Genomic DNA, 22,205 nt, shown 5'->3' with positions numbered 1-22,205 from the left:
TTCTCCTACAACATCAGAGTGCAGCGCCACATTAAATACGCACTACAATGACAATAGTTTAAAGCGATTTGAAGCATGTTTTACATAATTTTTTTTTGGGGGGGGGCAGAGCTTTGTGACGTCATATTTGAAAGGGGGGGTCTGACTTTTTGTGACGCCGTGTGACGAAGGGGGAGGGGTAAAAAATCGTCCAAAATCGCGTGACGTCATTTAGGGACGGCCCCTTACGCCGTCGCCCCTCACCTATGTCCTCCCCTCCGTCAAATTCTGCATAACTCTAGCCCCACCCCTCACGCCGTAATCCCGCCCCCTTCCCGGGCCCCTCCTCTAGCCACGCCCATCACCCGCCACCTATAAGCACACCCATCACCACACAGCACCGCCCCTCTATTATAACCACGCCCCCCCATAGTCGCGCCCTTAACCACGCCCTCGCCTCCTGCCCCTCATCTGTAGCAACGCCCCCTAAGCGACAGCCACTCTCAAGTTAACCATAACCACGCCCTTCCAAACGTGGCACCGACCCCTTTAACGTAGTAGCCCCGCTCATGGCCTCAGTGTGGGTCCCGCCGTGGGAGGCCCCGCCTCCTCGTAGCCCCCCCCACGGCGTGAGTGGGCCCCGCTTCTCACCACGGAAGGCACGCCCCCTCTCCTCTCGTCGCCACGGCGTTTAGTGGACCCCACCCCCCTGGTAGCTCCGCCCCCCTAGTAGCCCCGCCCACTGCATCAGTGGGCCCCGCATTGGTGTCGCCCCGTGTTTACACCGAGAGTGGCTCCGCCCCCGCTACTGCTGCCCCCGCCCCCACCGCGCGTTCTCTGCGATTGCGTCGCGAGAACCGGCGGCAGCAGCAGCACACGGGCAGGCAGTGCGTGCGTGTGTGAGACAAGTGTGTGTGTGTGACAAGTGTGTGTGTGACAAGTGTGTGTGTGTGACAAGTGTGTGTGTGTGGGTGTGTGACAAGTGCGTGTGTGTGTGCGAACGGTGCGTGTGTGCGACATAGGCGTGTGCCACAGAGGCGCGCGCATGTGCGACATAGGTGCGTAGTGCGCGCGCGTGAGCCACACGTGCGTGTGTACCCACGTGTGTGTGTGTACACGTGTGTGTGTGTGTACACGTGTGCGTTCGTGTGTGCTCAACGGCAGAGGTCGCGTTCATTGCGCGACAAATGCGTGGCGAGAGAGAGGAAGAGGAGGAGAGTCGGGCAGGACGGAGAGCGGAGACTGACGCCACAACATCATCAACCTCATCAGCAGCAGCAGCGGCATCATCACCACCTCGTCACGTGACTGACACCACTGCCACTGTATATCTCCTGACATCATCATCAGCAGCGGCGGCGGCAGCGTCGTCATTGCTATTACGTACAGACACCGTTACACCATCACCTCCCCACTGAATTCGCTGTTCACCTCGTCACATTTTCATCGTCACCTCGTCATCGCCACATCGTTCACGCGACTCATCCTTACACCTCCCCCCCCCCCGACGTCGTCATCGGAATCATCACCGCGCGAGACACCTCGTCGTCCAGCCGTCACGCAGCAAGCCCCCCTTTTAACTTCGTCGTCACATCACCTCGTCGCTTCGCGCTCACCTCGTCACTTTCATAACCATCGTCGCGCCGCGACTGACCTCAAATTGCGACCTCGTCACGAACGCCGTCGCCAACCTCCTTCGACTGCCAGCCAGCGTTGTTTGCGGCGTGCGTCGTTCATTCACTTCCACCTCGTTACTGACGCAGCTCGCTATAACATCATCTGCATCACCTCGTCGCAAGCCACCGTCGTCGCACCGATCGTTGTCGCAAGCATCGTTGTCATATTATAGACATCGTCATCTTTGCACTGTCCCGTTATATATTTTTTTCTTTCCACCTACACCCCCCCCCCACACAAATCTCAACTACCTCGTCACGTAAACTAATCAACATTTGACATCGCAATACGTTGCCATCACCTCCACCACCCTCGTTATTTATTCTGAACGTCGTCATGATCTGATGCGATTATTTGTTACCACCTCTTCACACCGTCGCAAGCATTATCCCATCTAACGTCATCATCATCACCTCGTCACTCGGCATCACCAACCACCACCTCAACATCAATTGTCACCTGTCCATCACAACCATAACCCCGACATCACAATTTGTATCGCCATTATCATCATGACCACCTCGTCACTTTCACCTCATCGTCACCTCGTCACACACTCGACTACTCGCATCATCATCATAATGATTACCACCTTGATGTCAACACAAACGTAAACAAAAAAAACCTAACCATCAATTCCCCTGACATCGTCACCTAATCTCATAATCACCTCATCGCCACCTCATCACCACCTCATCACCACCTCATCGCGTGACAAACGCGATCACTAGCACCTGACATAATACGCATCTGGAAGAATAAGAATAATAAAAAATTACCTCATTACTGAAGCATCACCTCGTCACTTCGGCCGTAAAACTTCATCGCGTGATTAAACATCGCAGTCTTGACACGCAAAAAAATATTACCAACATCTCGTGGCATCGTCAGCTCGTGAAATCACCATCATCAATCATCATCATCGTCAGCAACATTGTCACGGCATGAGCATCTCCTGATTCCATCCCCTCGTTCCTCAAGCATCATCACCTCGTCACGGAATCACTACGGGGCAACCCGACATCGTCACTCCCCTTTTGTCGTTCTCGCAACGTCGCTTTTTAACATCGTCGTGAACCTCGTCACGTCACTCGTCACATCACGGCCACCTCCGACGTCAATGCCACCTCCTCACTCGCGCCTCCGCATCATCGTCACCTCGTCGCCTCAACTTTCCCCCTCCGGCGTCAAAAAACCGCAACCGTCGTCACCTCGTCAGCCCACCTCATCAAAACATCGTTCGCCCCCTCGTCGCCTAACCTCGTCACAATTGCTCCTGGTCCAGGTCTCGCCTCTTCAGACAGGTCATCTCCACGTGTCCGCAGCCGTCGTTCGTCACACGAGACGCAAGGCGACTCACCACCTCGTCATTGGCACACCTCATCTGCCGATAGCACACCTCAAACTGCCTCCTCCTCACCTGGCACCGTCATTAATAAATCTCTGCTGACACCATCATCACCTCGTTTAAAGTCAGGGAAAAGAGAGAGCAAGAGAGACGCATAACAAAGAAAGAGTGAAGAGGTGGAGGAAGCGAGGAGAGTAGCCCAGCAGGAGGAGGTGAATTAGGGGGAGGGCAATACGAATAGAAAGAGGTAGTAGACGAGGTTAAAGAGGAGGAAAGAGGTGTAAAAGAATTAGGAGTTGAAAATAAGTGAAGAGGAGTGGAGGAATTTAAGAGGAGCTGGGGCACCACGTGACGAGGAGGAGGCGAGGAAAAGGTGATAGGAAGAGTATATGAAGAGGTGATGGTGAGGAAGAGTTATATGAAGAGGAATCCAAAAGCTGAGGTGAAGAGACGAGGTGTTGAGGAATATGTGGGGAGGAGGTGGTGAGTTTCGGTAGAGGGAGAATTTGTAAAGGAGGAAGGGCTGAGGGGGGAAAACGACGAGGTGAGGAAGACGAGGTGAGGGCGAGCCCGTCGCATGGACAAGCGGCTATGGAGCTCTCTGCAGTGGGGGAACGCGTGTTCGCGGTGGAGAGCATCAAGAAAAAGAGAATTCGCAAGGTGACCACACAAGACACACCTACACACACACACTCACACCTGCACACACCTACAAAGGCAAAGACCCCCCGTATAGCCTTAACAGACTGTAGGGGCAAGTGCTGTTAGCGAGCACCTATGAAGGCCGGAACGGTACACAGGGGGTGGGTGGCCAGCACCACGCCCGACCGCCTTAGTCTCCCCAGTGGCGATGTTTACACACCGCACCAGGTACTCATTTGAGGCTGAGTCGACCTAGGGGAGGCCCAGGACCGGTTCAGATAATCGTCACTGGTGTTGGCCGTGAGCGGGAATCGAACCGGGGTCGCCAGGTTCATATGGCAGCGCGCTAACCGCTATACTACCGCTCCCCACTCACACATACACCTACACACACATACACCTACACACACCGACACACCCCTACACACACCTACACAACAACAACAACCGCCATTCGCCACTAAGTGGCGGTGACGTTACCACGATGCTTGTGCCAGGCTATGTGCACCTTGAGGCGACGTGAAGTGTCGAACGCCCGCTTGCAGGTAGTCACGGGGCAGACCCCGATGCCACAGGTCGACTGACTGAGACGACTGGCTGATGCACCACCTGTGCCAACTTGCTGTGCTTTAACCACCCGGCGCTCCGCTCGTTGTTGTGAGCGTCGCTCCTCCGCCCTCCGTTGTTGTTGGAGGGCGACTGCCTCCAACTGCCCAGTAGCGTCCTTCACGAGCCTCCTCCACAGAGGCCGATCTTGACACCGCTAGTACCAGTCATCGGCAAGTTCACTCAGCTCCACATCAATAAAGCAGAGATGTAGGTCTTGTTGGAATTCCCTACACCTCTGCTGTAGCAGACGGACAGAAAATGTGGCATCTGTGCAGGACTGCCCTCTCCTGAAACCACATGGGGGCTCCGCAAGCCTCTCCTCAGTGTGCCTGGCAAGGCGATGTTGAATAATCCTTGCCAGGACCTTTCCCGACACACTGAGGAGTGAGATGCCCCTGTAGTTGTTACAGTATGTGCGGTCCCCTTTCTTAAAGAGGGGGGCCACCAGGGCATCCTTCCAATCCTGCGGAACCCGTCCAGTTGTCCAGACTGTTGTTATGATGTCATGTAGGGCAGTCTATGCACAAACGCCACCTTCTCTCAGCATTTTGCTTGGGAAATCATCTCTGCCCGGTGCCTTTCCTGGTCTCAGGCTCTGGATCGCCTTCAGTACTTCCTCAACAGGGTGTGACTTATTCTTCCAATATTTGAGGCACCGCAGCCTCAACAGGGTTATCCCCACTTTGTCCCACAATATTTTCCAGGCTGAGCGATTTCCCCTCCCCCAGGACCTCACACAAATGCTCAGCAAATCTGCAAACCTGTTCCTCAGGGTCGGAGATTGGATCACCATTCTTTCCCCTAATGATGGTGGAAGGCATCTGACTCATCGGCCTTGCCTGCATCCCTCCACGGATGTTCGCCTACGGTGGGAGCATAAGTAACTACGACCACCACTCCTCGCCTCTGGTTGATGGGAAGGCGTGCCCAAAGTAGCCTGGGGCTTACAGCTTCCCACACCTCACCACCACGCTCCCATGCCCCCTTCATGCTTTTGTTCAGAAGAAGAGCCACTCCATGTTGTTTGGCAGTCTCCTGCCCCGAGTAGAGGACTGTCCACCCCTCATGGTGGCAGGAGCCAGAGCCGGTCCACCAGACTTCCTGAATACCACAGAGATCCAGGTGGTACCGGTCCAGCTCTCGACAGAGGAGTGGCAGCCTTTCCTCCACAGTGAGTGTTCGAACATTCCATGTGCCCATCCCGTAGTGGCTTTTTGTTGTTTCTGGAGGAGCCCCAAGGGTAAGGATTCAGTCTCCTGGCTCTGCCAAATGTGGTTTGGCCAGGAGACATCATAGACGCCTGTCCCCCGGGGGCCACCGGCACACCTACACACACACCGACACACACATACACCTACACACTTACACACACACCTACACACACAGACACCTGCACACACACACACCTACACACACACACCTACACACACACACCTACACACAAAAACAAAGATCCCCCGTATAGCCTTGAACAGACTGTTGGGGCAAGTGCTGTAAGCGAGCGCCTATGAAGGCCGTCACGGCACACGAGGGTGTCCAGCACCACGCCCAGCCGCCTTTGTCTCCCTACACATACACATTACACTCTTTACACCAGGGGTGGGGAACGTCCGGCCCGCGGGCCGTACAAGGCGCACGAAATCATTTGGTCTCTGGCCCTGCCAAGGCAACCGCAGGCGGGACTCGAAATTCAATAAATCTAGGAGCAAACCTGGAAAAGCAGTTGCGAGTAGCAACAACATCAATACCAGCTAACAATATCACACGCCTCGCCAAAGAGAAGCAGTTCCAGCCATCACATTAGGGGTGAGCTAATTAAATGTTTGACCAAATATAACAGGCTAATTTTTAAGTTGATAATTTTGTATGGCCCGCGAATGATGTTATAAATATCCAAATGGCCCTTGGCAGAAAAAAGGTTCCCCACCCCTGCTTTACACGCACACCTCAACACACATTCACACGCGCCGTGTGCTTGTGCAGAGGTGACGTTGTGTCACGTGATTCACCTCATCGCCCACCTTGTCGCCTCCACAGGGAAGGGTTCAATACCTGGTCAAGTGGAAGGGCTGGTCCCCAAAGTGAGTAGCACCTCATCATTACTTTGGTGATGGCGTTGGTGGCAGCAATGATGATGGTGATGATGGTGATTGGTGATGTTGCGAATGGAGGTGATCGATAATGGTCTTGATTGGTTTATTTTTACGGTGATGTGGATGGTGTAAATGTTGGTGATGGTGGTGGTAATGTTGTGGGTGGTGTGAATGTTGATGGTGGTGATGACAGATTGTGATGGTGGCGACTGTGATAGTGGTGATAATTGTGGTCATGGTAATTATTGTTGTCATGGTGATACTGGTTATGGTCATGATGGTAGATGAATGTGCTCGTCAGAGACTCATCTAATCATGATCATGAAGATGATGATGGTTGTGATGGTAATGATATTGGGGTCGGTGGTGATGATGAAGAAGGAGGTAATGACAGTTACAACCTATGATGGTGATCTGTAGGTAACGACGGTGGTGGTAGATTATTTACGTCTTGGATTTAGTTACACTTCTGTTGATGCTGCTCTCGCTCATGATGATGTTGATGATGATGCCATCAGGTATAGCACGTGGGAACCAGAAGAAAACATCCTCGACCCTCGCCTCGTGATGGCCTACGAAGAGAGGTGAGAAAGTTGGGTTTTGGTGAGGAGGTGAGTGTATGTACTGGCATGACACTTTGTGTGTGTCTGCGGTGGTGTAGCTGTTAGCGCACTGCGCTATGAACCCGGCGATCCGGGTTTGATTCCCGCTCACAGTCGACGTCAGTGACGATTATCATAACCGGTCCTGGGCCTCCCCTCAGTAAAATCTTCAAATGAGTATCTTGTGCAGTGTGTGAACATCGTCACTGGGGAGACAAAGGCGGTTGGACGCGGTGTTGGCCACCCACTCCCTCGTGTGCCATGCCAGCTTTCATAGGCGCTCGTGAACAGCACTTGCTCCTACAGTCTGTTAAAGCTATACAGGGGATCTTTGTTGTTTTTGTGTGTGTGGAGAGCGGTGGCGCAGTAGTTGGCGCACTGCGCTGTGAACCCGGCGGTCCCAGTTTAATTCCCGCTCATGGCCAACATTGGTGATTAATATCTGAACGAGTCCTGGGCCTCCCTTAGTTTGACTCAGCCGCAACTGCGCACCTTGTGCGGTGTGTATGTGTGTGTACAAAACATCAGCACTGGGGAGTCAAAGGCAGCCCGGCGTGGTTGCTGGCCACCCACCCACCCCGTTGTGTGCCGCGCCGGTCTTCATAGGCGCAACTCGCTAACAGCACTCGACCCAACGGTCTGTTAAAGGCTATCCGGGGGGATTGTTGTCTCTGTGCAGGGAGCAGAGGGACCGAGCGATTGGTCTGCGGAGGAGAGGCCCTCGCTCCAGGAGGCTCGTGCTGCAGGTCGGACGCTGCCTCCCGCAAACGCGTGTTGTCGTTAGAACTCTGGGGCAACCCGCGGTTGCCAGAGACGGCACCCTGCCGCCTCTCCAACCCATTAGAATTTACCAGAAAACGTCAATAACGCATCCGTCAATAACACTTTGGCCTCGTAAGAATAACATATATACTGTATGTATGTTGCACTTCTTTCACACCACTGTACGTAGCCAACCCTGCTAATCATATCAGGCATTGGCTGGCTTTCTTTTACATGTATGCGCCCTGCAGAAGGGTTATTTCCCAACACCTCGAGGCAATCCTGTTGACGAATGTGCTCGAGTGTTATTGGTTGTGCTTGTGCACCACCACTGCCAACGCAGCACCATGCAGCTTTATTGGCAGCATTGCATAGGTATTTAGTTTAACATTAGAAATGCCAGTCTTCCTGTGGTGGTTGTTTTTGCTCTGATTTCTGTTTGCTTCGCTGCTGTACTTAATAAAAAAACAGGTTAGATTCAAGGTCAGGGAAAGAGTCACGGCAAGGGTTAAAGAGTCAAGGTTAGGATTAGAGTTAGGATTAGAGGAAGGGTCAGGGTTAGAGTCAGGCTTATGGTCAGGGTTCGAGTCAATGTTGGGTTTAGAGTCAGGGTTAGAGTCAAAGGGTTAGAGTCAGAGTTAGAGTCAGAGGGTTAGAGTCAGGGTTAGAGTCAGGGTTAGAGTCAGGGTTAGAGGCAGAGTTAGGGTCAGAGTCAGGGTTATAGTCAGGGTTAGAGTCAGGGTTAGAGTCAGGGTTAGAGTCAGAGGGTTGGAGTCAGGGTTAGAGTCAGGGTTAATGTTAGAGTCAGGGTTAGAGTCAGGGTTAGAGTCAGGGTTAGAGTCAGGGTTAGAGTCAGGGTTAGAGTCAGGGTTAGAGTCAGGGTTAGAGTCAGGGTTAGAGTCAGGGGGTTAGAGTCAGGGTTAGAGTCAGGGTTAGAGGCAGAGTCAGGGTTAGAGTCAGGGTTAGAGTCAGAGGGTTAGAGTCAGGGTTAGAGTCAGGGTTAGAGTCAGGGGGTTAGAGTCAGGGTTAGAGTCAGGGTTAGAGGCAGAGTCAGGGTTAAGAGTCAGGGTTAATGTTAGAGTCAGGGTTAGAGTCAGAGGGTTAGAGTCAGAGGGTTAGAGTCAGAGGGTTAGAGTCAGGGTTAGAGTCAGGGTTAGAGTCAGGGTTAGAGGCAGAGTTAGGGTCAGAGTCAGGGTTATAGTCAGGGTTAGAGTCAGGGTTAGAGTCAGGGTTAGAGTCAGAGGGTTGGAGTCAGGGTTAGAGTCAGGGTTAATGTTAGAGTCAGGGTTAGAGTCAGGGTTAGAGTCAGGGTTAGAGTCAGGGTTAGAGTCAGGGTTAGAGTCAGGGTTAGAGTCAGGGTTAGAGTCAGGGTTAGAGTCAGGGGGTTAGAGTCAGGGTTAGAGTCAGGGTTAGAGGCAGAGTCAGGGTTAGAGTCAGGGTTAATGTTAGAGTCAGGGTTAGAGTCAGAGGGTTAGAGTCAGGGTTAGAGTCAGGGTTAGAGTCAGGGGGTTAGAGTCAGGGTTAGAGTCAGGGTTAGAGGCAGAGTCAGAGTTAAGAGTCAGGGTTAATGTTAGAGTCAGGGTTAGAGTCAGGGGGTTAGAGTCAGAGGGTTAGAGTCAGGGTTAGAGTCAGGGTTTGAGTTGACACAGTACAAGTCCATATTGCATTGTTGCATGTGTACGTGTACACCCACGTGCACTGGCAGAGCCAGTGGGGGGGGGGGGGGGGTGGGGTGGCACGTGCCCCCCCCCAATGATCCGATCAAAATCCCTAATTTCGATCGGATCATTGGGGTTTATTAGTAATAAATCGGCATTTTGCGACCCCTACTGCCACTGTGTAGCATATTATGATGTGCCAGGGACTCTATGAGATGATAGGATAATAGTCTGAGTCCATAATTGGCAATAAGTAACGGCAAAGCAGTTATAAGTGACTCAGAATTGTGTGCAGTTGCGTATACAGTACACGACTTCCCTGAAGGCATTCACCTTCAGCGAGCGCGATGCCAATCACACGGATCGAATTCGACCCTCGATCGATGACTGCGCCATCACCGGACACGCGTCTAATAAAAAGCAAGGGACAAGTCCTTACTAACAACTCCTATCATTTTTCATTGCTGGACGGGTTGCCCCCTACCTGAAAATCCTGGCTCCACCATTGCCCATGTGTACACGCACGTGTGTGTGTATGTAATCAAGGCCGATGAAACCATCAATAGGCCTGGGCTCTGGGTTGTTCTTTCTATATTCAGAGTCTCTGACTCTCTGCTCACAATTACTAAATACCTTCACGATGGTGGGGAAGCCCGGGTAAAGCTGTCTGGCCGTGAGCCATTCCCTATTGACCTTGGGGTGTGACAAGGATGTCCTCTGGCGCCTATATTATTTAACATATTATTTCGACCACATAGTTTGAGAAGCCTTCCATGGCTATACCGGAGGAATCTCCATATGGTATAGATACAATGGGATGCTGATCAATGCCCGGGTGAGGTCATGGGACGGCTCTCTATTGGTCAACCATGTTATGTATGCTGGTGATCTGGTGATTGCTGCTCACTCAGAGAAGAAGTTGGAGGCGCTGCTGCTTGACCTGGAGCGTGCTACTAAGAGGTGGGGCCTTACCATCAGCCCCTCCAAATCTAAGCACCTGTCTGGGTATTTTGTGTCATCAAAAACTCCACCCCCACAACTCCCCATTAGTGATGGGGCAGTTGTGGAGAGAGTGGAGAGGCTTCCATACCTGGGCAGTGTCCTTATGACCGGTTTAACAGCAGACATCTTATTCCGAATCAATCGAGTGGCATTATATTTTCATTGGCTGAGTAACACTGTGCGGAAGCTACCTGGTATCTCGCTCCAAACGAAGCTTTGGGTCTTCTCAGCCACAGTAATGCCCTTGCCTCTCTATGCTTGCAAAACGTGGATCTCTCTAATGGAACATCTTCGCCCATTATAAACATCCAGGCTTGCCTGCCTACGATCCATCCTGAGTTTAACCAGGATGGATTGTGTGAGGAGCTCACAAATCCTTGAAAGATTTGGACAAAGTTCCATCGGTAAGCTCCTCTGGCAGACAAGGCTGCGTTGGCTGGGTCATGCAGCCCACATGCCCCACCACCGCAAGCTAAAACAGCTTTTGTTCGGCCAGATTGAGGTTGCTAAACGGGCACGCCACGGTCTACAGAAGAGATAGAGTAATGTCATACAAGAATTTACAGATCTGAGTGGACTTGCCAATGACTGGTACCAGTGGTGTCAACATCGGCCTCTGTGGAGGAGGCTGGTTAAGGACGCTACTGGGCAATTGGAGGCAGTCGCCCTCCAACAACAACAGAGGGCAGAGCAGCGATGCTCACAACAACGAGCAGAGCGCCGGGTGGCTAAAATCCAACAAGTTGGCATAGTAGAGGCCACAGCTGGTGCGTCTGCCAGTCATCTCGGTCAGTCAAATCATGGCACCTGGGTCTGTCCCGTGAACTCCTGCCAGCAGCGAGCCTTCGCCACTTCACGTGGCCTCGGAGTGTACCTAGCCTGCTGTGGCGATGCCATGGTGATGTCATCACCACTAGTGTCAAATGACGGTTGTTGTTGTGTACGCGTGTGTACGTGCATTTGTGTGCGTGTGTGTGCACGTCCCGCGCAGATCTCGAGCCTGGGGTCGCGGTCGTCCCGCGCCTCCCTGCGGCCCCGCGGCGTCGCCACCACCGCAACGGCACAGCTCCACGCGGAACCGCTGAGCGGGGAGTCCAGAGCCGGCTCGGTGATAGACGACGGCGAGGACGACGACGACGACGAGGAGGAGGAGGACGACGACGACGACGACATGGAGGACGCCGACTACGACGTCAACTTTGACGACGACGACGACGGCGCTCGCGCCATGCAGACCCGAGCCTCCGCCGCCGCCGCGGCCGCCACCACCACCCCCGCCGGCGCCGCCCAGGACCGGCCGTCGCCCTCGCGTTCCCCATCGCCCGCCTGCGCGTATTCCGGTCGGCGTCTCCGAACCCCGTCAGCGGCGGCAGCAGCCAGCGCTGGCGTCGGCGCGGCCCCGCAGGCGGGGGGCGACGGGATCGTAGCGGTCACCCTGCGGCAGAGACGCCGCCGGCGCCGGCGCCCGGCGACGCTGTGCCGCCCGGCGCCGCCCAACGGACGGCCCGCGGCGCCGTGCGGGCGGGGGGGCTCGGGCCCAGCGCCAGGCTCCTCCCTGCGCCCCCTCCGCGTGCGGTGCCGGCGCCCGCCTGCGCCCGCCGCCACGGCCGCCACGGCCGACTCGCGCCGCCGCCACCACCGGCGCCACCTGCGCCTGCAGCGCCGGCGGCTGCTGCGGCGGCTGCTGCCGAGAGCGGCGCGGGGAGGAAGCGGCGCCGGGCCGGCGGAGTCCTCGTCGAGGAGGGGCCGCGCCCGCGACGACACCGAAGAAGACGACGACGACGAGGAGGAGGAGGAGGAGATGGAGATAGACGGGGTGGACGAGGTGGTGCGCGAGGAGCGGCTGTTGTGGAGCCCCCCGCGTCACACGCTGCACGCGCACGTGGTGGTGACGGACGTGACGGCGCACCTCATCACCGTCACCTTCAGGGAGGCCGGCAGCCAGGATGGCTTCTTCAAGGTGCGGGCGAGCGCCAACAGCGCCGCCACCGCCAACGCCAGCGCCGCCACCGCCGCCACCATCATCGTGTGACACACGAGGTGCGGCGTGGAGGGGAGGAGGAAGAGGAGGAGAGGTCAGTGTGAGAGGAGGGGGAGACTGCTCGGAGAGATGGAGTGGAGAGACAGTTTAAGGATGAGGAAGGATTAGAAGAGAGGCAGGGATGAGAGCTGAGAGTCGAGAGGCGACGGCCTGGAGAGGAGATAGAAATCAGTGGCAGAGACAAGCGGGAAAGAGACACACGGGGAGATGCGTAGCATCTGGATTAACCTAAGAGAAAGAGCAGGAAAGGAGGGAGGCAAGAGAGAGAGAGAACCCAGAGAGGGGATGAGGGGAGCGAAAGACCCTCAACCACGGAGAGAGGCCGAGCGACCGTTGAGCAGACGCTCGGTCGATGGTTTCCTCGCACGGTGCCGAGCGGCGAAGTCGGAGGGTGATCATGGGGAGCGGCCCGCGGGACGGCAGCGGGGAGAGGAGGAGGAGACGTCTGGTAGAGAAAGACTCAAGAGCCCTGAGACGCAAGACGAAGAACCGTGGAGGAGATACCGAGACGGTGGGTGGGGATTCATCAGGAGAGGGAAGCAGTGAATGGGTTCAGGAGTTGGAGCTCGGAGCCGAGAAGGCGAGGTCTGCCTTTGGAAGAGACGAAGTGCGGATTGGAGGAAGAGGTGGGGAGGCGCGCGGAGAGATGAGTGAACTCCCAAGAAGATAGGGCGAGAGACAGGCTCTGCCGAGAGCAAAAAGGCTGCACGCAAAAAAATCAATCCATAATCTGTCCACTTCGGTGCACTTCCAGAATCACGAACAACTGCTAGGAGTAGCACTTCCAGAATCGGGGAGGGTGGGGCGCCGGCGGCTCCTTCTCCTTGTAGGGGCTAACAGCGTGGCCACGCGACGAAAACGAACCAAGCTAATTCGGTTTATCTGGCGGGTTCCTGCGTCCCGTGACGTTATTCGGCATCGCACAGCGCAGAACGCGTCGACGGACGACGCTTAAAGGACGAGTCTCGATGGACGAGTCTCGATGGACGAGGCTCGACGTACACCGCATAATGATTCAGGCAGAAGGAGAGAGCCGTGCCGAGGAGAAGGAGGCCAAATGAGGGTTGTGCAGATATAATCCACAATTCGACAGCTTCCGCAACGTCTGTAGTCGTTATGGATAATTTATTGTTCTGCAGTTGTCACAGTCGCGGATATTGTTTTGGCAATGTTAAACAATAGATGTTATTGTTTGACTAGGGTTTCAGTATTATTATAATTATTATTACGATAGTTGTTGAATTACCCATGTTGTTCATGTTTTTTTTTTTTAGGGCTGGTTGGTTGCTTGCCGTGCAGAGTATGTGACACGCGTACTACTGGTAACGCACACGTGACGTGCGACTGCTGCGTGTGCACACCGCAGTGTAACTCACGGTAGGGTATATACATGTGGCGCGTACTCACTGTGTCTACTGATAACAGTGAGTGCACGCCGCGTGTACTCGTAGGGAGGTTGTTCGCGTTGATGGGCATTTACTGGGACATACGGGCACAAGTATGCACACCTGTACACAATTACACTGAGGTATTCGCACGCAGATATACACAAGTACGTACAGGTACACACACAAGTATCCACAATTACACATAGGTACTTACACATAGGTAAATACATACACAAAGACAAACACAAAAATCCCCCGTATAGCCTAAACAGACGTGGGGCAAGTTGTGTTAGCGAGCACCTATGAAGGCCGGCACGGCACACGAGGGGGTGTACACACACAGGTACACACACACACAGGTACACAAGAGCACACGAATACCGTGCACAAGAATTGCACCCAGGTGCACGGGGAGGGCCGGGTCGCCCCGGGTAACCAATTACCCTAATTAATGACGTCATTAGTCGCAATGCTTTGCACTGCTCACGGGTCACGTGGCGTGGGTGTTAGGGATTATTTTTTTTGGGGGGGGGCGGGGTTTGTGGGGAAAATCGAGATACATTTTGGTTATTAATATATTTAACGTCCCAATTGCAGCACAAAAAGGGGTGAAGTATGGCTCATAGTGGGGGGGTTAGGGGTTAGGTGGGGGTCTCTATTCGTGTGCGTGCACAAATGAGTAGCCTCTTGATTTTATTCCACCGGGCCTCGAGCCGGCGGCACGAGGTCTGGCCTTCCAGGAGCGGTTCGGCTCCTGGTGCTCGCGAGTTCCACTTCCCTTCGCGGTGCGCACGGTGACGTAGTCATCGGCGGCGCGACGTGTGGCACAGCCAGCTGCTCGTCACCGACACGACGGCTGGGGTTTTACTGGGTCTCGCCCACGTTCGGAACAGGGTCGTGCCCGCTGCGCTAAGCAATGTGTGACTGCAGCATCGATGCAGGTTTCACATTTACTAGAGATCATCAGTGTAGTGCAGCTGTACTAAGTAATGTGTGACTGCAGCATCGATGCAGGTTTCACATTTACTAGAGATCATCAGTGTAGTGCAGCTGTACTAAGTAATGTGTGACTGCAGCATCATTGCAGGTTTCACATTTACTAGAGATCATCAGTGTAGTGCAGCTGTACTAAGTAATGTGACTGCAGCATCATTGCAGGTTTCACATTTATTAGAGATCATCAGCGTAGTGCAGCTGTACTAAGCAATGTGACTGCAGCATCGATGCAGGTTTCACATTTACTAGAGATCATCAGTGTAGTGCAGCTGTACTAAGTAATGTGTGACTGCAGCATCGATGCAGGGTTCACATTTACTAGAGATCATCACTGTAGTGCAGCTGTACTAAGTAATGTGACTGCAGCATCATTGCAGGTTTCACATTTACTAGAGATCATCAGCGTAGTGCAGCTGTACTAAGCAATGTAACTACAGGGTCATTGCAGGTTTCGCATTTACTAGAGATCATCAGTGTAGTGCAGCTGTACTAAGCAATGTAACTTAACAATGATTGCTGGTTTCACACTTATTAGAGTTAATCAGTCTAGTGCAGCTATGCTAACAAATGTAACTACTGCATCAATGCAGGTTTCACACTAGAGCTCATCAGTGAGGTTAGTCCTACTACTGTATTTGTAACCACTGTACTGATACTGGTCTTATCCGCATTAGGAGTCATCAGTACAGCATGGTCCTACTCATCTGTGTGACAACTTTGTCAGTACTGGCTTCAGTGTTCATACGGCTCATCAGTGAGGAATCCGAACTCCTCGATACATAGCTATGTTGACACTGGTTGTCACGTTCTTTAGGAATCATCAGCAGAGTGTGACCATACTAGCACGTGTGGCCGCCAGGCCAGTTATTGTAGATCATCAGTGAGGTAGCTCGACTACTGGTCTCTTCAGCATTAGGAATCATCAGTGCAAGTGTATCCGTACTCATCTGTGTGACAACTGTGTCGGTACTGGAATGATTCCCCACAGAGATCATCCGTGAGGCAGTCCTACGCCATATATATGTGTGTTGACATTGGTCTCATTAACATTGGGAATCGTCGGTGCAGTGTGGCCATGCTCAGCTATCCCGAAACTCTCGTTGAATACCGCTTTCATTCGCATTGTAGCTCATCGGTCGGATAGCGCCACCGCTCCACACATGACTGTGTTGATATTAGTCTCGTCCACATGAGTGCAGTGTAGTCATTACTAATATATGTTGACGAATGCATCAGTAGTGGCTTCATATAACTGTAGAGCTCGTCAGTAGTGCGAGTGTAGCTCTGCCCAGCCTACACGACAACTGGATGTACACCAGTTCCACGCATGCTCTTGCTCATCAGTACAGCATGGTCCTACTCATCTGTGTGACAACTTTGTCAGTACTGGCTTCAGTGTTCATACGGCTCATCAGTGAGGAATCCGAACTCCTCGATACATAGCTATGTTGACACTGGTTGTCACGTTCTTTAGGAATCATCAGCAGAGTGTGACCATACTAGCACGTGTGGCCGCCAGGCCAGTTATTGTAGATCATCAGTGAGGTAGCTCGACTACTGGTCTCTTCAGCATTAGGAATCATCAGTGCAAGTGTATCCGTACTCATCTGTGTGACAACTGTGTCGGTACTGGAATGATTCCCCACAGAGATCGTCCGTGAGGCAGTCCTACGCCATATATATGTGTGTTGACATTGGTCTCATTAACATTGGGAATCGTCGGTGCAGTGTGGCCATGCTCAGCTATCCCGAAACTCTCGTTGAATACCGCTTTCATTCGCATTGTAGCTCATCGGTCGGATAGCGCCACCGCTCCACACATGACTGTGTTGATATTAGTCTCGTCCACATGAGTGCAGTGTAGTCATTACTAATATATGTTGACGAATGCATCAGTAGTGGCTTCATATAACTGTAGAGCTCGTCAGTAGTGCGAGTGTAGCTCTGCCCAGCCTACACGACAACTGGATGTACACCAGTTCCACGCATGCTCTTGCTCATCAGCATGGTTGTAGCCTTTTTAATCTTGGACCAGCCCTAACTATAAACGACGGGCAGCACTGGTAGGGACTATCCAATGATAGTCACTATGTTTACCGTATTCTCTGGATTATAACTTTCTTCGGAAAATAAGACGCACCCCAAACCTGTGCCCGGTGACAATGAAGCTACTACAAATATTCACACACAGCTACCGGATTAAACTAAACATTTTATTTTACCAGGTAAGGTCCGCTGAACTATATAATGTATCTGTTCTTCTTTGGTTCTTTCGGTAAAGTCACGTAGAATGAGAATAAAATATTAAATTGATAAAATAAAATAATAAAATTCTCACTGTGAGAATAATAATATTCTCACTGTGAGAATAATATTCTCACTGTGAAAATATTGTGTTATTTATTTTATAAATGTATTATTTTATTCTCATTCTATGTGACTTCACCGAAAGAACCAAAGAAGATGAATCCTTGCAGTCACGAAAGCTTTAAATCGAAATGTATCTCTTTTTCAGAAGCGACCTGGCCACAAATGATAGCTCAACGAAAGTGGCTTATTATCGTGCGGAAATGTAGACCAGCCATATACTCTGAAACGCGTGATGTGAAGGGGAAAACTGGAGAAAAATCCAGTCGACCACGGGGGGAAAGAGACAGAGAAACACACGCCCACTCCAAATAAACAGCAGCAGGCGTCAGGGTCGGGATCGCACCCACGACCTCCTGCATACGAGGCGAGGCAGTTAACATCTCGGTTTATTGCTTTTACAACACGGGGGAAACGCGAGTGTGTTTATATTGCAGAGAATACGGTAATCGGCGCAGAGGTTTCATAATTGACGGGGGTATGTGTGTGTGCTGTACATGGGAGAATGTAGAGGTTTTTGCACGGGGGAGCAGTGGTGGTAATCACTTCGCCAGCTCTCGGAGGTAGAATGTTGGCAGTTCAATTCTCGGACGGGGTGGATTCAGGCCCATCATCCTCACCACTGCCACCATCGTCAGCGATAACCGTCGTATTCATCGTCACGGTCACCAAATATCACTGTCGTCAACATCACCGTCATCTCCATCATCATCACCTTCCTGATCGTCATCACCATCATGGGTCACCAACAGCGTCGTCGCCGTTACGACCACCATAACCATCGACATCATCATCATCACCACCATCGTCATCTTGATCACCATCGTCATCTTGATCACCTTTATCATCACACTTCGGGGTCAGTCAAATGAGCATCGCCTGGTGAGGCTGCGCCCACCGAGGCTGTGGTCGCGTGGATGTATGTGCTGGTCCCCATCATAGTAACGTGGAATCGTCGCCACTTGCTGCAGTGCAGTTCACAGTGGTGGCGTTCGTGTTTGAGTAGGTACGAACCTATCATGGCCGTAAGAATGTGGAACTTTTTTTTTTTACAAATTCGTTGCAGGTAGTCAGCAATAGCTGTGTTTTAGAACAGACCGGCCTCCGGCCATGGTAATGTGGAATGCCCACCGTGAGGCCGAGCAGTACTGACTAGCGTCTTCCTGAGCCGCTTTGTGTCGTGCATCTCTGCCTGGCTTTGTCTACGCACAGTATACTTGATATACTGCTGCATTGTATACTCTTTGCGTTCTTGCGCCATTCGACACGACGTGAGACAGAGTGGTGGGGACGCGTAAACGATTCACGCCACTGGAGGGCGATTCGAGGTTTTTTTTTTGGGGGGGGGGGGGGGGGGAGGAGGGGGGTGGTCGCGGTTCGATTCGATAATCGATTCTCCGACTCGGTGTTTACGCCGTGTCTGTTCGTGCCATTCCCCCCCCCCCCCACCGGGGTCCGCCTAAAAAAAAAATCACCGTGGGCATCTCTCTCGCTTGCAAATCTCGTAATGGATCGTGAGCAATGTGATCACGCGTAGGCAAATCGATTCGTAAACTCCGTGTACAAATTGGTTAAACGGTGAGAGTAAATTGCTTCATTAACCAATATCAACGTCGCCCCCGTAACTGATAGACCAGTCCAGGGGGGGGTGGCACTTTCGCCGATAAGACATCAACCGGTGTGAGGATGGCCGCCACACATTTAAAAACAATTGTTGGGGGTTGACAGCAGCACGACGATAATGATGGGGGGTGTTTTCACAATTTGTGTTTATTGTTCGGGGGGGGGGGGGGCGCACGTCACGGGCCACACTAAAGGCCACCAGGGCACCGCGTAGTGGCCGTGGGCCTTGCGATGAAGAACACCGGGATAGACTCGTGGGCCACTTGCAGTTCGGTTCTGCGATCGACTTCGTGCCGCGCAAAGACAGCTGTCATCGCGGTGGGAGGGGTGCCCCCCATGCGAAAAAAGTAAACTACAGCTGGGCATTGGAATGAGCTGGACGAGAAGTGATGGTGTCAAGGGCGCTTGAAGATGCTGCTGGGGCATATAAGCTCGGCGCCCAGTAGCATCCAAATCGGGGGGGGGGGGGGGGGGGGGGGGGAGCGCATCCTTACGTTGAAGGCTCACCGGTCGTCATCGGTGAACCTTCGGTCACGAGACGGAACCGTTTGAGACAGAGCCAGACTTGGCAGTCGTTGTTCGTTGAAGTCGATTGTCAAGTGAGAATCCTGGTAGTCACATCGCTGGAGCGTTGTTCTTCTTGCCGTTCGCATATACAACGGGAGAGCTGCGTTGCTGAAGAGCACCGCGTTATGGAAAAATCGCGTTATAATAAATAATGGGGGGTGGGGGGTAAAGCACAGCCCGCGGTAACGCGTGAGATGCATACGCAGGGCTGAACAAAGAGTGAGGCGCGTGGGTAGCACCTCGAAGCATCCAGCAGCATCCCGATGCCTTGTGCGACGATGCGACGCCGAGGCAGCCGTTACAACCGCGTATTCCTACTCGCGCGACGTAGATCCGTTCACTCAATTGCGCTACAATCTAAATTCGCGTCCGCGTTATCTATATATATAAAAAATAAACATTCCCCCATACATTCATCATCGCGTTACATCCATTTAGAGTTCTGAAAACAACACGTGGCGTGATAGAACAGACTGCACACGCATCGGCTGTGTTCGTACCGAGTCAGCTTGGAAATGGTTCGTGATGGATGTTGCGGGTTGTCAGGCCGCGCAATGATCTGGCCCAGCTGTCTTTTTTGATGTTCTTGTCGTGAAACCCTCCACCGCCCAACAACAGCCAAACGCATTTGATGTGTCACCTATACAAGCGTTGAACGTGTATATGTTTTATTCTTGCTGTTGTTTCAGTCAGCTAGCTCAATGTCACATTTAGAAATTCGATAATATCTTAATTAGATAATAGTATCTTATTGAGATAATACAATCTCAACTACTTTTGCTGGTGAGAATTGTGCTCCAGCTTACCCGTGAAAAGGCTTAATCTGTTTGGCCGTGTCAGGTGGTAGAGGGTATCACGACAAAGAATTGGGCCAAATTATTAACGTAGCCATACCAACAACAGCGAAAACATCTATTGTGAATCGTGATATTGGCTCCAAAAACCCCTTACGACGTGTTAAGGGCTTGCAATTAATTCACGCCACTTACAATTCGATTAATCGTCTCCAGACCATCACGCGATTATTCGATTCTCCAATCGATTATTTTTCTCAATCAATGGATCGCTGCGGGGAGGGGGAGCTGCATATTCCACGATCAATAATTTGCAATAACGTGGCTATGTTTCTAAAATAATGGAATCGGGGGGAGTGATGGGTGGCGAAAGAATCGATTAACCGTTACGCGCTTTACACGTGGGCGGCTAAAATGCAGAAAGTTGGCACAGTGGGGGGGGGGGGGGGGGGGGGGGTAACAGCTGGTGTGGTGCATCTACCGGTCATCTCGGTCAGCCAACCCATGGCACCTGCTGGGTTTGTCCCGTGACCTCCCGTCGGCGAGCCTTCGGTAACTTCACGTAGCAGTCTCAAAAGTGCACCTGGCCTGGCACAAGCGCCGTGTTGACGTCACCGTCAATTCGTGACGAACGGCGGGTATTGGTTATAACGTGGCGTTTCCGTGAAGATGTTTGGCTGACCTGGTGGAGTCGGGCCTCCCGGCACGTCGATGTTGTTTTGCTTGCCGTTCAAATGTTAACTGACGAGTAAAGAACCCTTGGGGAACCTCCGGTGATAGCACGGTTGGCTACGTACGGTGTGATAGAAGTTTCAATGTGCATAGATGCATTGGCAAACACACATTATATCCGCGATCTGTTTATCCGCAAAAATATAATAATGTGCACTTTGTCAATATTACGGACTCGTTATCAACAAACCCTATTAACTGCACGCACACTGCAAATTCGTTTATCCGCAAAAAAATATTTTATCCGCATCGTCTTATCTGCAGACTCCTTTCATCCGCGATTGTATTTAGCGTAATTCTCCGCATTATAAAGTTAGAAAAATTTGAATCTTGACTTAAAGCTTTCGTGGCTGCAGGAATTCGTAATTCTTTGGGTCTTTCGGTAAAGTCACGTAGATAGGTTCGTCCTGATGATGAACGCTTGTGTTACGATCGAAACGTAGATAGGTTCAAAGAAAATAAAAAAATAACAAAAAGACTACGACGTTTCGATCGTAACACAAGCGTTCATCATCAGGACGAACCTGTCTACGTGACTTCACCGAAAGACCCAAAGAATTACGAATTCCTGCAGCCACGAAAGCTCAAATGTGGTCACACACGCGCAGAGCCACCGGATTATAACACACAACCGCACGCACACGTTTGCTTTAATAGAGGTAGTAAGGTGCATCTTATAATCCAGAGAACACGGTGTTAGCTTTTGATTTTCCCACTTCCTCTCGAATATCCGCGATCTAGCGTCCAAAACAAAGCATCTTAATATCCGCGTTTCCCTTCGCCGCAAAGCGGACTCGCGTCCAAAAAACGTTGAACATCAATTTGGACCATAATACAGTTTTTTGGCGCGTTAGATCGTGATCTAACTCCCCAAAAACGATCGTGTTAGAACCCAAAAAAAAACCTGTTTTATGGATATTGGTCGCGAAAAGCGACGTATCAATTTGAACGTCAGCTTATTTTTGTTGACAAATCTTTTTCTTTCGAACTGTTTTGTTGTGTTTTAGTTTGTTGCCCTCCCCCCCCCCCCCCTTCTTCACCTCCGATTAGCACGCCAGGTCTACGTACGGTGGTGCGAAAGATGTTCAACATACACGCGTATATATCCGGCACCATTGGCTACGCCTTCGCGAATAAGAGGCGTCACACTAAATGTTGTAATAGAGATAATATACGCAAGAGTATATCGACTTAGCTGCTGACGGGCGAGTGCCGTGTTACTGAACGCATTAGGACCACGTGACGCCAAAACTACGGCTATCGTCATGTGTTATTATTTTGTGATTGAAGGGGATAAACGAAACGACAAGAAAAACGAACGTCTT

The 22,205-nt window shown here is 52.0% G+C and overlaps 1 protein-coding gene across 4 annotated transcripts; it reads left to right on the top strand.

Moving 5' to 3' along the window:
- Positions 1-798: 798 nt before the first annotated feature.
- LOC142905632 (uncharacterized) lies at positions 799-22,205 on the top strand. 4 transcript variants are annotated; one of them, XM_076052413.1, is made up of 6 exons: positions 799-1,283; positions 2,942-3,664; positions 6,293-6,336; positions 6,867-6,932; positions 7,630-7,696; positions 11,364-22,205. In XM_076052413.1, the coding sequence occupies exons 2-6, from the start codon at positions 3,596-3,598 to the stop codon at positions 12,402-12,404; spliced, it is 1,287 nt and encodes a 428-aa protein (XP_075908528.1). In that variant the 5' UTR covers positions 799-1,283; positions 2,942-3,595; the 3' UTR covers positions 12,405-22,205. The 4 variants fall into 4 exon arrangements, with proteins under 4 accessions (XP_075908528.1, XP_075908525.1, XP_075908515.1 ...); XM_076052410.1 differs by having other exon boundaries at positions 799-1,304; XM_076052400.1 differs by having other exon boundaries at positions 801-1,037; positions 1,144-3,664.

Source organism: Petromyzon marinus, chromosome 3, assembly GCF_048934315.1.
Source record: "Petromyzon marinus isolate PM22_M1 ecotype Great Lakes invasive population chromosome 3, UKy_Petmar_22M1.pri1.0, whole genome shotgun sequence".
Lineage (NCBI taxonomy): Eukaryota > Metazoa > Chordata > Hyperoartia > Petromyzontiformes > Petromyzontidae > Petromyzon > Petromyzon marinus.
This window is presented reverse-complemented; position numbering and strand designations above follow the sequence as displayed.

Coding starts and splice junctions, on each gene's coding strand:
- LOC142905632 (XM_076052413.1), top strand. CDS start 3,596: ATGGAGCTCTCTGCAGTGGGGGAACGCGTGTTCGCGGTGGAGAGCATC. Junction 3,665..6,292: donor AGAAAAAGAGAATTCGCAAG/GTGACCACACAA, acceptor TCGCCTCCACAG/GGAAGGGTTCAATACCTGGT. Junction 6,933..7,629: donor GTGATGGCCTACGAAGAGAG/GTGAGAAAGTTG, acceptor GTCTCTGTGCAG/GGAGCAGAGGGACCGAGCGA.